This window comes from Mobula birostris, chromosome 18, assembly GCF_030028105.1.
Source record: "Mobula birostris isolate sMobBir1 chromosome 18, sMobBir1.hap1, whole genome shotgun sequence".
NCBI lineage: Eukaryota > Metazoa > Chordata > Chondrichthyes > Myliobatiformes > Myliobatidae > Mobula > Mobula birostris.
This window is the reverse complement of record NC_092387.1, coordinates 61,440,541-61,454,571: the sequence shown is the minus strand read 5'-3', so window position 1 is coordinate 61,454,571 and position 14,031 is coordinate 61,440,541. Positions and strand designations below refer to the sequence as shown.

At 46.7% G+C, this 14,031-nt stretch overlaps 1 protein-coding gene across 1 annotated transcript in view; it reads left to right on the top strand.

Moving 5' to 3' along the window:
- fam169b (family with sequence similarity 169 member B) overlaps nucleotides 1-14,031 on the top strand; it is a gene marked incomplete at its 5' end in the record, with an annotated part of 18,144 nt that extends 4,113 nt beyond the window's left edge. Inside the window, 5 exons of the mRNA XM_072282077.1 lie at nucleotides 2,518-2,603; nucleotides 4,047-4,218; nucleotides 6,308-6,490; nucleotides 7,831-7,959; nucleotides 12,639-14,031. Coding sequence (XP_072138178.1) covers nucleotides 2,518-2,603; nucleotides 4,047-4,218; nucleotides 6,308-6,490; nucleotides 7,831-7,959; nucleotides 12,639-12,667 — 599 coding nt within the window. The remainder of the gene's footprint in view (nucleotides 1-2,517; nucleotides 2,604-4,046; nucleotides 4,219-6,307; nucleotides 6,491-7,830; nucleotides 7,960-12,638) is intronic.

Genomic DNA, 14,031 nt, shown 5'->3' with positions numbered 1-14,031 from the left:
CAGCCTTCGATGCCTGGAAACTATTACAGGACGGTGTGCCTTCAGCCCATTCTGTCTATACTCACCTGACTGGAGCTCAACAAGTTGCCCCACCCACAATACGTGCAGCTTGACTTTGAAAGTCTTGCATTTCTGCAAATTTCTTGTCAAAGTATCTGCTGCAACACACAGAAAATGCTGGTGGAACTCAGCAAATCAGGCAGCATCTATGGAAATGAATAACAATCAACGTTTTGGGCTGAGACCCTTCATCAGGACTGGAAAGGAAGGGGGAAGGTGCCAAGATAAGGTGGGGAGGAGGAGAAGGAGTACAAGCTGGAAGGTGATAGGTGAAGCCAGGTGGATGGGGGATAGGAGAATAAGGAAGGAAGCTGGGAGGTGAAAGGTCGAGAAGGCAAAAGGCTGGAGAAAAGGAATCTGATATGAGAGGAGAGTGGACCATGTGAGAAGGGGATGAAAGAGGGTCAGCAGGGGGAGGTGATAGGCAGGTGAGGAGATGAGATAAGAGGCCGGAGTGGGGAATAGAAGAAGGGCGAGGGAAAAAAAAATTACCGGAAGGAAAAATCAATGTCCATGCCGTCAGGTCGGAGGCTACCTAGATGGAATATAAGGTGTTGCTGTTCCACCCTGAGATTGGTCTCATTGTGGTAGAATAGGACTAACGTGGGAGTGTATCTGCGGAAGCAGTTTCCAGTGCCATGGAAATTGCTCCTTTTCATTTATTCAAGCAACACACTTGGAAGGAAGGGGCAGAAAGGTGAGATACAGATGCTCAGGGAGATCTCAAGTGGACATTGCCCCACTGCATGTAGGTGTGGAGTCGGGTAGATGCAGCCGAAAGGAAAACCAGGCAGGACTGTCAAGGTGGGACAGATTCAGGAGCTCGTACCTGCAGTACTTGCGCACAACCACTAGATGATAGCAGAGAGCCACAAATGGGACCACATCTGCCCAGGACTGAAAGTGAGGGAAACTGGGGTTGTTAACCTTCCTCCTAGGCAGAGTAACAAGGACACACTAATTATACAGCAGCTGTTCCTAGCTTTCCAAATACTATTTCGCTCTCTCTTCTCTCCACCCTTTGAGTCATCTCTGTTCTCTTCCTGTCCCTTCTCTCTGTGACTCCCCACTCTATCATTTCTCCAGTCTTCCCCCGTTCCCTGTCCCCCTCTCCCATATTCCCCCTTCACCCTCACCCCTTCCCCATCCCCCTCCCCCCACCCTCACCCACATTCCCCTTCACTCTCTCCTCCCCCTTCCCTCTCTCCACAACTCCACTCTTTCCCCAGCCCCCCCCCCCACCAATGTTGGAAAATGCATGGTCATGCACTTTGGTAGTAGAAATAAATGTGCAGACTATTTTCTAAATGGGAGAAAATCCAAAAATCTGAAATGCAAAGGGACTTGGGAGGACTTTTGCAGACACCCTAAAGGTTAACTTGTACGTAGAGTCGGTGGTGAGGAAGGCAATTGCAATGTTAGCATTCATTTCAAGAGGGCTTGAATACAAGAGCAGGGATGTGATGCTGTGGCTTTATAAGGCACTGGTGAGGCTTCACCTTGAGTATTGTGAACAGTTTTGAGCTCCTCATCTGAGAAAAGATGAGGATTGGAGAGGGTTCAGAGGCGGTTCATAAGGATGATTCTGGAAATGGGTTATCATTACAGGGAACATTTGATGGCTCTGAGTCAGTACTCGCAGGAATTTAGAAAGATGAGGGGGGATCTCATTGAAACCTTTCGAATGTTGAAAGGCCTAGACAGTGTAGATGTGGAAAGGATGTTTCCCATGGTGGGGGAGTTCAGGATAAGAGGGCACAGCCTCAGGATGGAGAGGTGTCAATTTAAAACAGAGTTGCGGAGAAAATTCATTAGCCAGAGAGCGGTAAATTTGAGAAATTTGTTACCACAGCAGCTGTGGAAACCAGGTCATTGGGTGTACTTAAGGCACAGCTTGATAGTTCTTGAATGGACACGGCATCAAAGGTTATGGGGAGAAGGCTGGGGAGTGGGGCTGAGGAGGGGGAGAAAAAGGATTCAGCCATGATTGAATGGTGGAGCTGACTCGATGGGCCAAATGGCCTGATCCTTCTCCTATGTCTTATGGTGTCTCCTCTGCCCCCTCTGTCCCTTTCCCTGCCAAACCTCTCTCCTACACAACCCATTGTATCACACTCATTGCTCCTCTGGGCTCCCCTTCCTCCCTCCTACCATTCACTTCTCTGACCTATCTAACCCCCCCCCTTCCCCAGTCTCGACCTGCCTCCTCCGTCTCAGCCCAGCCAGCCACTGTGAACATTGACCTAGGGTCACAATGAAAAGCTTAACGTACTTGCTACAAACGGAGTGGTTGGCACCAGACTGTGCGCACACAGATAAACAGCTCCTGCTTAATGACATGAGGCCTGTCCTCTCCTGAGACCAACGTCCACTCCCACTTGCCCTCAACAGCAGGATAGCACACATCTTCGTGTCGCCCACTGCCCCCGACCTCATGCCTCTGTTGCTGCCTTGCAGTGGCTGCTGTGTACCTAGGAGCTGGCTGGTGCTCACTGGATGAAGCTCTGATGACGTCTGACAATGGGAGGCAGGAACTGGTCCAGGTGAGAGTCTCAGCCAAGTTTCTGCAGGCAAGCGGAGAGTGCGTTTCTGCCCAGGGTCCATAAGCTTTGGTCGGTTCACCAGTGGTTGCCAGGAGCAGAAGACTCAGATACAGATTCATAAGTTATCACGTATATCGAAATGTGCAGTGAAATACGTTGTGTGCGTCCACAACCAAAACAATCAAGGCAGCCTGCGAGTGTCACCACACATTCTATGCCAACACAGCATGCCCACAATGTTCAGCAGGACAATGCAAGCAACAAATACAGCAGCAGTAAGAAAACAAAACAACAACAGGAACATGAGCCTCTTGCCCTCATACACCTGTACCCACACAGCTCTCCAACCCCAGGTGGGCACCTCTGTATTCTTGCCCTCATACACCTGTACCCACACTGCTCTCCAATCCCAGGGTGGGCCACCTCTGTACATTACCGGGAGGGGGGCGGGGATGGTGGGTAGAAGCTGTCCTTCAGCCTGGTGCCACGTGATTTCAGGCTTTTGTATCTTCTGCCCGAAGGGAGAGAGTAGAAAAGAGAATGTTCATTATTCTGAACCGCCTTCAAAATAGGCGTTCTCCATCGAGGAGGATACTTCTTGTTGGGTTCTGATGTTTTAATCCAACGTTGCTTCAGAAGTCAGCAAAGAAGCACAAAACTTGTTGCTTTGCTATCATTTTATTAAGTATTGATAGAACAAAGGAAAGTTGGAACAGACAGTGATAGGGGTCTACGAAGCAAAGAGAAAGACAAAAGAACTAAAATGGCGCTGTCTTGTGGTGCAGGTGTTTTTATACCCCTAGATAAGGAGAAGTTCCATTCAAATTTGTAGATAAGGGTCAACCAATTAGAAAGCCATTATTCAAATAATGCAGTACTAAGAGAAGCTTCCAGAATCATACCAATCCAATATAACCACAAGAGTAGTAGTATATTATTATACACATATAAGAACTACTTAAAAAACAAGCAGATAATTAATTGTTAATCTGCAATGAAAATGTGAATTAAATAGTTTAATCTAAGAATTAAACAGTGGGAATAACCAGTCAAAGTAGAGAACCTCCTTTGAGGCAGGTATTTCCATCAAGGAAGGGTGCCCTGTCATGGTAGGGAAATTGCTGTTGAGGTGGAACACTTCCATCTCGAGGAACAGATTCTCTGTGTTTTCACCGTACGCTGGGCTGGGACAAACACTCTGGCTCTTGTTGGGGAAATGGACACGGACAGTGGGCGGGTGGAGGATCCCGGGATATCCCAGTCAGTAAACACACACCCAGTGTTGTGAGACTCGTGATGGGTCAGCTTTTGGGGAGGTGTCGGCTGGAGTGTGAGGGAGTGGGTGTAGGTTGGGTCAGTTGAGCTCAGACGGATGGGAGTCGACCTTGGCTGAGTGTTAACAGAGAGACCATGGTGAACATGAGCTGACAGTGTGTCTCTCAGGTGCGGTCAGTTGGCGAACGGATTGTGCTCTACCTGTTAAACCGGATGATCTGCGGGTACCGGGAAAGACTGCCGGATGTCCTTCCTTTCCGACCTCATCCCATCAATGAGTTTGCCAAGATCTTCTGGAAGGACCAGGAGGCAGCTGGGTTCTACACCATGAAGCTGAAAGGTACACTGGTACTCAGCGCACGGAGTGGGAGTCGAACCTGAGTTAGTCATTCATATTTCCTTATGACTTGCAGATTCTTCTGCCCATCAACTCCATGCCAGCTTGTGGAGCAATCCTATTCCCTCCTAATTTTCCCTGTAAGATACGTTTCTCCTCACATTCCCATTAATTGCCCCCTGATTCTCAACTCCACACCAGGGATACTATACAGAGAAGAGAAAATCTGCTGATGCTGGAAATCCAAGCAACACACACAGAATGCTGGAGGAACTCAGCAGGCCAGACAGCATCTATGGAAAAGAGTATGGTTGACGTTTCAGCCAGAGACCCTCAGCAGGACTGAAAAGTCTCTTCTAGGGATGCCTACCCTGAAGAAGTTTATATCTTTTGTCCTGCTGACCCGACACATTGACCCAACACATTGACTGTACTCTTTTCCTTAGATGCTGCCTGGCCTGCTGAGTTCCTCCAGCATTTTGTGTGTGGTACCTTACAGAGGTCAATTGACTTACTGACCCACACGACTTTGCGATGTGGGAGGGAACTGGATTACCCATGGGAAACCAACGCGGTCGCACGGATATTGCCCGAGGTCAGGATTGACCTTGAGTCTCTGGAACCGTGAGGCAGCTGCTCCACCTGCTGTGCCACTGTACCACCTGTAGGATTGTCTATAAAGAGACGGTTTATTGATCCCATTATTTTGTTCAGAACCTGGTGTAAAAACCTGCCCTCCCTCTTACTCTGCTGCAATGCCTCAAGAAGCAGCATCCATCATTAAGGACCCCATCACCCAGTACATGCCCTCTTCTCATTGCTACCATCAAGAAATACAGGAGACTGAAGACACACACTCAATGTTTCAGGAACAGCTTATTCCCCTCTGCCATCAGATTTCTGAATGGACATCGAAGTTATGAACACTACCTCACTATTTTTATTTGCTGTCTTTTTGCTCTACTTAATTAAATTTTTTAATATAGGTTTCTTATTGTGACTCTTAATTATTATGTATTGCTCTGTACTGCTGCCGCAAAACAACAAATTTCACAACATATGCCGGTGATAGTAAACCTGATTCTGATTCTGAACTTGGCCCAAGTCTGTAGTTTAGTGTGGGAGTCTACCTGTGAGGGCTTGTGTTGGACGGGATGGCCTAAACTGTGCAAGTGCTAGAAGTGGTCAGTTTGTTATTGTCACATTTACCCAATGTACAGTACGGCGAAAATCTTTTGTTTGCTTGCCATCCAGACTGATCACTCTGTGTGAAAGTACCTTGAGGTAGAATAGAAGGGAGAAACAATGTGGAGTATAGTGTTACAATTACAGAGAAAGAACAGCAAGACAAATAAGGCAGACTGGTCAGGAGATCATCTTGATCCTATATGTGATCCATTCAATAATCTTATAACAGTGGGGTAGGACTTGTCCGTGAATGTGCTGATGCATGTTCACAAGATTTTTTAAAATCTTTTGCCCAACGAGAAGGAGGAGAAGAGGATATCTGGGGTGTGAGGGGTCTTTGATTATGCTGGCTGCTTTCCCAAGGCAGCGAGAAGTTTAGACAGGGTCCATGGAGGGAAGGCTGGTTTCCAAGATGTGCTGAGCTGTGTCCACAACTCTCTGCAGTTTCTTACAGTCGCAGAGAGAGCAGTTGCTATACCAAGCTGTGATACATCCAGATAGGCTGCTTTCTGAGTTGTGTGATGGACTGGGCTGTGTGCACAACTCTCTGCAATCGTTTTGAGCAGAGCAGATGCTGTACCAAGGTGAGATGTAAGGGATGGGATGGTTTCAGAGGTGCCTCTGTATAAAACCAATCTATCAATGAAGATCACCAGGAACATGCCGAATTTGTTTAGCCTTCTGAAGCAGAAAGGTGCTGGTGTGCTTTCTTCGCCATGGTGTCCATGTGGTTGGACCAGGACAAATTGAGTGGGAGCTGTCACCTGTGGTAGAATCTCTTGGGGGCCCACAGTCGCAAACTGCTGTTCCTTCACCTGCGGCACACCAGGGTCCTGGGGATCAGGTGGGGTGGTGTGAGGTGGATGAAGTGCTTGCTGCTCCATATCTCTCTGCTTTGTCCCAGGGAGTCTGTGCTGTGCCAGCACCAGCCAATGTTACCAGCTGCCCGTCCTGGACACCGTTTTCGTCCGCAAGAAACACCGACGCCTGGGCCTTGGGCTGAGGATGCTGTCCGACTTCTGCAGTCAGTTCCCTGCCAACCAGGATCTGGGGATCAGCCGACCCATCTCACCGGCCATGTACAGAGGTACAGGGAGTCACCAGTGTTGGATTAGATTGTTTCAAAGGTTCATTTATTATCAAAGCATGTATCCATATACAACTCTGAAACTTGTCTTCTCCAGATAGCTGAGAAGCAAAGATAGAACATGAAAGTCGTACAGAGAGAAACATCAAGCCAACTCCCCACACAGAAAAAGATCAGCATCCTGATCATCAGCCCCCAAAACCCCCCTACCCCGCACAAAACAGAACATCAACCCCCAAGCACCCTGAAGTTGCACAACAAAACAAAAGTTTATTTAGTCTGTTTAATAGTTATTTATTTCTGCGGCTTAACAATTATCTGCTTGTATTTTAAGTAGTGCTTAAATGCATACAATAGGTTAATAAGCTTCCTAGTGGCCACAGTATGTATGCAGTTGTTCAGTGTGTCCCCCTAGTGGTTATGCTAGTGGATATGATTCTGGAAGCTTCTCTTGGGACTGCATTATTTGAATTAAAGCTTTCTCAATACTTGACTCTTATCTACAAACTTGAATGGAATTTTCCTTATCTATGGAGTATAAAAATAGCTGACCATGAGACAGCACCATATTCCCTTTAGACTCTGCTTCTATTAGTAGACCTCTATGTCTGTCCGTTTTCAACTCCCTCTTTGTTCCATTGACACTTAATAGAGCAACCATGAAGCAACAAGTTTTGTGTCTCTTTCCTGACTTTTGAAAGAAACTCGGATTAAAACACCAGAATCCAACACCAGTTTAGTAGGGCTGGATAGTGCAAGGATTAACCCAGTGTTGGATCTGGTGATGTTGATTCAGAGGTTCTTTGGAAGTCAAGAAAGAAGTATAAAACTTGGTGGTTAGGGCGAGTTTATTAAGTGTTACAAGAACAAAGAACATAAAAAAGAGAAAATTTAAAAAAAGAAGTCATGGTTGTCTCATAGACTGACTAGAGATAACACCACTCCAACTATAACAATTAACCCATAAAATAGCCAGATTCAAGTAGTGTGGCACTTGCTACAGAAAAACTGAGAAACTTCTGGAAAATACAGAACCAGCTATACTAAAATTACTAGAAAATTACAGGTGTATAGGTGATTATATAAAAATGATGAACAAGCATAGGAAAGATAAATTTTATGGAAAATTGAAAAAAATAACAATTCTACATCTCTTTGTGTGTGTTGTTCTGGATTCTATCACTTATGTAAACAGCACCTACACTATTTCTTGAAGCGGCTTGTGGAGTTCAGCAGAAAGGCTGTGAACAATCCTAGGAGCGGGAATGGCCAGCAGCTGCATACTGGGTGATGGGAGAGCAGAACAGGGTGCAGGAAAATGAGCCTGTGCTCTCTCTCAGTTTGCCACAGGTACCTGCAGGCTCGTCCTGAAGAACAGGACCGACTGTGGGAAGTGGAGAGCCCAGGGGGCTGGAGCCAAAGGGAAAATGTGTGGTTGCTCATCCAGATGGGTGATATACCCTCAGTTGGTGAGTCCCCTTTATAGAGCTCTGTCGAACACCTTCGCTGTGTCTGCTGCAAGGGGCAGGATCGCCTGGTGGTTACCATTTCAGTTTCATTCCCCACTCCCATTCCACAACTTCCTCTACTGAACTGATGAGACCAAACTCGGGTTGAGGAGCAAAGCCCCATATTCTGTCTGGCTAGTCTGCAACCTGATGGCAAAAACATCAATTTCTCCTCCCCTTCCCTCTTTTCTATTTTGTTGATTCCCCATTCTGGTTACTGTCTCCCCCTTTCTCTTCTCTCTTTGGTTCTCCTCTTCTTTCCCTCTTTCACAGTTCACTGTCCTCTCCTATTAGATTTCTCTTCTTCAGCCCTTTACCTATCATCCCCCAGTTTCTCACTTCATCCCCTTCTCCAGCTGACTGGTCTCATCTATCACCTGTCCGCTTGTACTACTTCTCCTCATCACTCCATCTTAAATTGACTTCTGTCCCCTTCTTTTCCAGTCCTGATGAAAGGTCTCTGCCCGAAACATCGACTGTTTATTCCTCTCCAGAGATGTTGTGTGATGTGCCGGGTTCCTCTAGATTCCAGCATCTGTGGTCCCTTGTCTCTCCATTTTGTTGGAGGACCTCAGAGGGTCAGGCAGCATCTGTAGAGCAAAAGAAACTGTCAGTGCTTCAGGTCACAAGCCTGCATCGGGACTGAGAGTGGAGAGGCAAGATGGCCAGTACAGAGAGTGGGGAGATGGGTTGATTCCTTTCTCACCACTCCCCCTCTTCACTTTATACCGTCAATCTTCCCCCTCTCCTCTCAGTCCTGATGTACGTTTTGACCCAAAGTGTCAGCAATTTGCTCCCCCCAGCTCTTCCACAGATGCTGCTTGGACCAGTGAGACACAGAAGCAGAGCCAGGCCACTCCTCCATCAAGTCCACTCCACCGTTTCATCATGGCTGATTTATTATCCCCTCAATCCCATTCTCCTGCCTCCTGTCCGTTACCTTGGACACCCTGACCAATCAAGAACTTATCAACCTCTGCTTTAAATATACCCAGTGACTTGGCCTCCACAGATTCACTACCCTCTGGCTAGTGAAACTCTTCACCATCTCTGTTCTAATTGGATGTCCCTCTATTCTGAGGGTGTGCCCTCTGACTCTAGACTCTCCCATTATAAGAGACATCCTCCCCACATCCACTCTATCCAGACCATTCAATAGTTGATAGGTTTCATTGTGATTTCCACCCCCCCCCCCATTCTTCTAAACTCCAGTGAGTACAGTGAGTTCCTCCAGCAGATTGGAGAAGAGGGCACGTCCTGTGTGACTGGGGTCCTTAGTGACGAATGCTGCCTTCTTAAGGCTTCACCTTTTATGGGTGTCCTTGGTGCTGCCGAGGCTAGTGCCCATGATGGAGCTGGCTGATTTTACAACTTTCTGCAGGTTAAACATGACCATAAGAGATAGGAGCAGAATGAGGCCATTCAGCCCATCAAGTGTGTTCCACAATTTCATCCTGGCTGATCCTTTTTCCCTCTCAACCACATTCTCTTGGCTTCTCCCCATAGCCTTTCATGCCCTGAGTAATCAGGAATCCAACAACCATTGCCTTAAATGCAGCAGATGACTTGGCTTCCACAGCCACCTCTGGCAATGAATTCCATAGATTTACCACCCTCTGGCTAAAGAAATTCCTCCTCATCTTAATTCTAAATGGATGTCCCTCTGTTCTGAGGCTGTGCCCTTTGGTCCCAGACTCTCCACACCCACCCTATGCCTTTCAACATTCAATAGGATTAAGGGAGTTTCCCCCCCCCCCCAATCTTCTAAATCCCAGTGAATACAGACCCAAATCCATTATCGAACATTCCTCGTACGGATAACCCTTTCATTCTTGGAATCATTCTGGTGTACCTCCTCTGAACACTCTGGAATGGCAGCACAGAAAAGGGGCCCAAAACTGCTCACAATACTCCAAGTGAGGCCTCACCAGTTCCTTATAAAGCCTCAGCTTTACATCCTTGCATTAGCCTGTCCCACCACCACTTCAACCTGCAAGTTAACCTTCAGGGATTTCTACACAAGGGACCCTCAAGTTCCTTTGCATTTCTGATTTTTGAGTTTTCTCCTCATTTAGAAAATAGTCTACACTTTTGTTCCTTCTACCAAGTATATAACCGTACCCTTCCCGACGTTTCTTCGCAGTAGAAGGAACAAAAGCATAGACTGTTTTCTAAACAGAAACTCCCACTATTGCTGTTCTGCCTTCATCCCTACCAGTGTCCCTTTCCAATCAACTTCGGCCAGCTCCTTTCTCATGACTCTGTAACTCCCTTTACTCAGTTGTACTACTGACTTTAGCTTCTCCTTCTCAAATTGTGGAGTGAAGTCTATCATATTATGATCACTGTCTTGTAAGGGTTCCCTAACCTTAAACTCCCTAATTAAATCTGGTTTATTACGCAATGCCTAATCCAGAATAGCCTTTCCCCTGGTGTGCTCAATCACAGGCTGGTCTAAAAAGCTGTTTTAGGCATTTTACAAATTCTCTCTCTTGGGATCCAGCTCAACCTGATTTTCTCAATCTACCTGCATATTCAAATCCCCCATGACTGTCATTACTTTGTCCTTTTGACATGCATTTTCTATCTCACATATCTTGACTACTGTTCGAAGGCCTGTATATAATTCCCATCAGAGTCTTTTTACCCTTGCAGTTTCTTAACTCTACCCACAAGGATTCTACATCTCCTTACCCTAATGTCACCTCTTTCTAAGATTTTGATTTCAGATTTTACCAACAGAACCATCCCAGCCCCTCTGCCTACCTGCCTGTCCTTTTGATGCAGTGCTTATCCTTGGGTGTTAAACTCCCAACTGTGATCCTCTTTCAGCCCTGATTCAGTGATGTCCACAACATCATACCTACCGACCTCAAACTATGTTGCAAGGTCATCCACCTTATTCCCTACACTGCATGCATTCAAATATAACACCTTCAGTCCTGTATTCATCACCCTTTTCGATTTTTGTCACCACGTTACAGTGCAACTCATCCCACCGACAGTAAGTTTGCCCGATCATCTTCCTGACAGTCTCAATGCACACTGCATCTAGTTGTATACCAACTGCCCCATCTTCAGCCCTATCACTAGTTTCCATCCCCTTGCCAAATTGGTTTAAACCCTCCCCAACAACTCTAGCAAACCTGCCTGCAAGGATACTGGTGCCTCTCAGGTTCAGGTGTAACCTGCCCCTTTGTACAGGTCATTCCTTCCCCAGAAGAGATCCCAATGATCAAGAAATCTGAAGCCCTGCCCTGCACCAGTTCCTCAGCCACACATACATCTGCCAAATCATCCTATTCTTACCCTCACTGGTGTGTGGCACAGGCAGCAATCCAGAAGTTACCTGGAGATATGGATGTCCTGCTGTTCAGCTTTCTACCCAACTCCCTAAGTTCTCTCTTCAGGATAACCTCTCTTTTCTTACCTATGTCATTGGTCCAATATGTACCAAGACCTCTGGCTGCTCACCCTTTCGCTTTGGAATACCATGGATCCGATCCAAGATATCCATGACCCTGACACCTTGGAGACAACATACCATCCGGGTGTCTCTTTCTCATCCACAGAATCTCGTGGCTACTTCTTTAACAATGGAATCCCATGTCACTACTGCAGTTCTCTTCTCCCCCTTCCCTTCTGAGCCACACTGTCAGACTCAGACCTGGTCACTAAGGCTCCCCCCGGTAGTTCAACACCCCACCCCCACCCCGTGCCCCCAACAGTATTCAAAGCAGTATACTGATTATTGAGAGGAAGGCAACGGGGGGGTAAAATAGAAACATAGAAATCTACAGCACATTACAGGCCCTTCGGCCCACAGTGTATGACCATGTAACCTACTCTAGAAAATGCCTAGGATTTCCCTGCCGCATAGCCCTAAATTTTTCTAACCTCTGCTGGCAATGATTTCCATGCACCCACCACCCTGTGTGAAAAACTTACCTCTGACATTCCCCTTGTACCTACTTCAAAGCACCTTAAAACTATGCCCCCTCGTGTTAGCCATTTCAGCCCTGGGATAAAGCCTCTGGCTATCCACATGATCAATGCCTCATCATCTTATACACCTCTATCAGGTACCTACCTCCTGTAACTTAGGGGTGACTACCTCCCTGTAGCTCCTATCTATGAACTCCTCAGTTTCCCATATGAGCTGAAGGTCATCGAGCTGCAGCTTCAGTTCTTTTAACATGTTCTCTGAGGAGCTGTAGCTCGGTGTACCTGGTGCAGATGTGATTATCTGGGAGGCTGGAGGTCTTCCAGAATTCTCACATCTCACACAAAGAACACAACACAGTCCCAGAGCCATTCTCACCGCGCTAACTATGTACTAACAGAGGATGAAGAAGAAACTTTTACCAGAAACTGCCTCATGCAAGCTTGTTATCACCGAAGCCTCTGCACTCTAACACTGGTCCACTCACACAATGACTGCTCCACTCGTCCCTGCCTTATTTTTATTTGCTCTTGCTAATGAATTGCAATTCGATTGTGATGCCAGAAAAGGCCAAAATCTCGTGAGCACTCCCTTTTAAATCTCTTGTCCTGTCCTTTTGTGTAGCCTCCTCTCTTGATTCGGTTGGGCCGCCGGAAAAAGAAAACATGACTCTCATTTTTTTCATTAAATATTTCAGATGACCCAGCTCAATCCAGAAGCCTCTGAAGGGGTTAAGGGTCAAGGATGAGAAAGTGGCAGTGCGGCATAACAAGGTGAAAGGGCAGGAGAGCTGATGGAAAGAACTGAGGAAGATGGAGTGACCAGCCAGAGGAAGGTTTGGTCAAGTTGCCGCTGAGACACACCATTCAATCCAGGTCAAACAAGTGACTTAATGCTGGTTCGACAGTGACTATCCATACCACTTCAATCTCCACCATCCTCCAGGGGCTTCCCTTCCTCAGTTTCTACGTAAAAGCTCACGCCTGCTGATACTTTATCCTGCCAAGTTTAGCTGATGGGAGATGAGCTGGATTGTGTTTGTCTGCGACTGCATGATATGAATAACTGCTGCGGGCTGATTTTACAGAAACATGGCTCCAGGACAACATCCATGCACCATCGACCTACAGGTCATGGCACTCAGGGACTTGGGCTAGATTAGTATTTTAGAAGTTTTTTGTAACTCTGTTTTTCTGCAGTCATAATTATATGTGCTGTGTGCGACTATTGGTTCTGCACTTTTCACCTTGGCGTCAGAGGAATGCTGTTTTGTTTTAGCTGTATTCATGTTGTGACAAAAGACCAAGTTATCAGAAGATTGATGCTAATGAGAGAGATAAGTGAGACAATGGAGCAGCATTCAGAAATGTGAATGAGAGACGAGAGAGATTAACGAAAAGAGACTCAGTTCCGAGTACTTTTAGATCGGTTGCTTTGAACCTGAACTGTTTGAAATTTGATGTACAGGCGACACCCCAGCAGGGGGATAAAAGGAACAGGTTCGCTAAGGCAAGACACACACCACGAGATCACGAGACCCTGGAAGTGCGGTGTGCCCCCACAAGTTGGTTGGAGTTTGGAGGTCTGATCGCGGGACCGACCATAGATGCACAGGGTGAAAAGGTACGATCGGCGGGAACCTGGTGGGTGTGTCCGCCCTTGCCTGGGTGCCGGGTTCACCGCGGAAGAACAAACGTATCCGGAACGGAGGGGTCACAGTCGGTGACCTCAGAAGACTTTAAAAGAGCTCGCCCGAAAGCTAACTGCGAGGAACATCAAAGGTCTGTGAATCGAAATTTGCATTCGTGCTTGCTCTTGCTCTCTCTCTCTCTCTCTCTCTTCGCCCCCCACCCCCTCCATCCCTCCCTCCCCAACTGCACAACAGCAATTGCTGCGAACTGTACTCAGCTGAACTGAACTCTGTGTCACTTGAGACTCATCATTTTACCCCTAGACTGCGATAGAGCTTGATTGATTCCTATTATCCTAGTTCTGTGTACGTGTGTGTTTATTCATTGCTAACCTGTCGCATTTATATCCTTACGATTAGAGTACTGTGTTACTTATTTCTTTAATAAAACTTTCTTAGT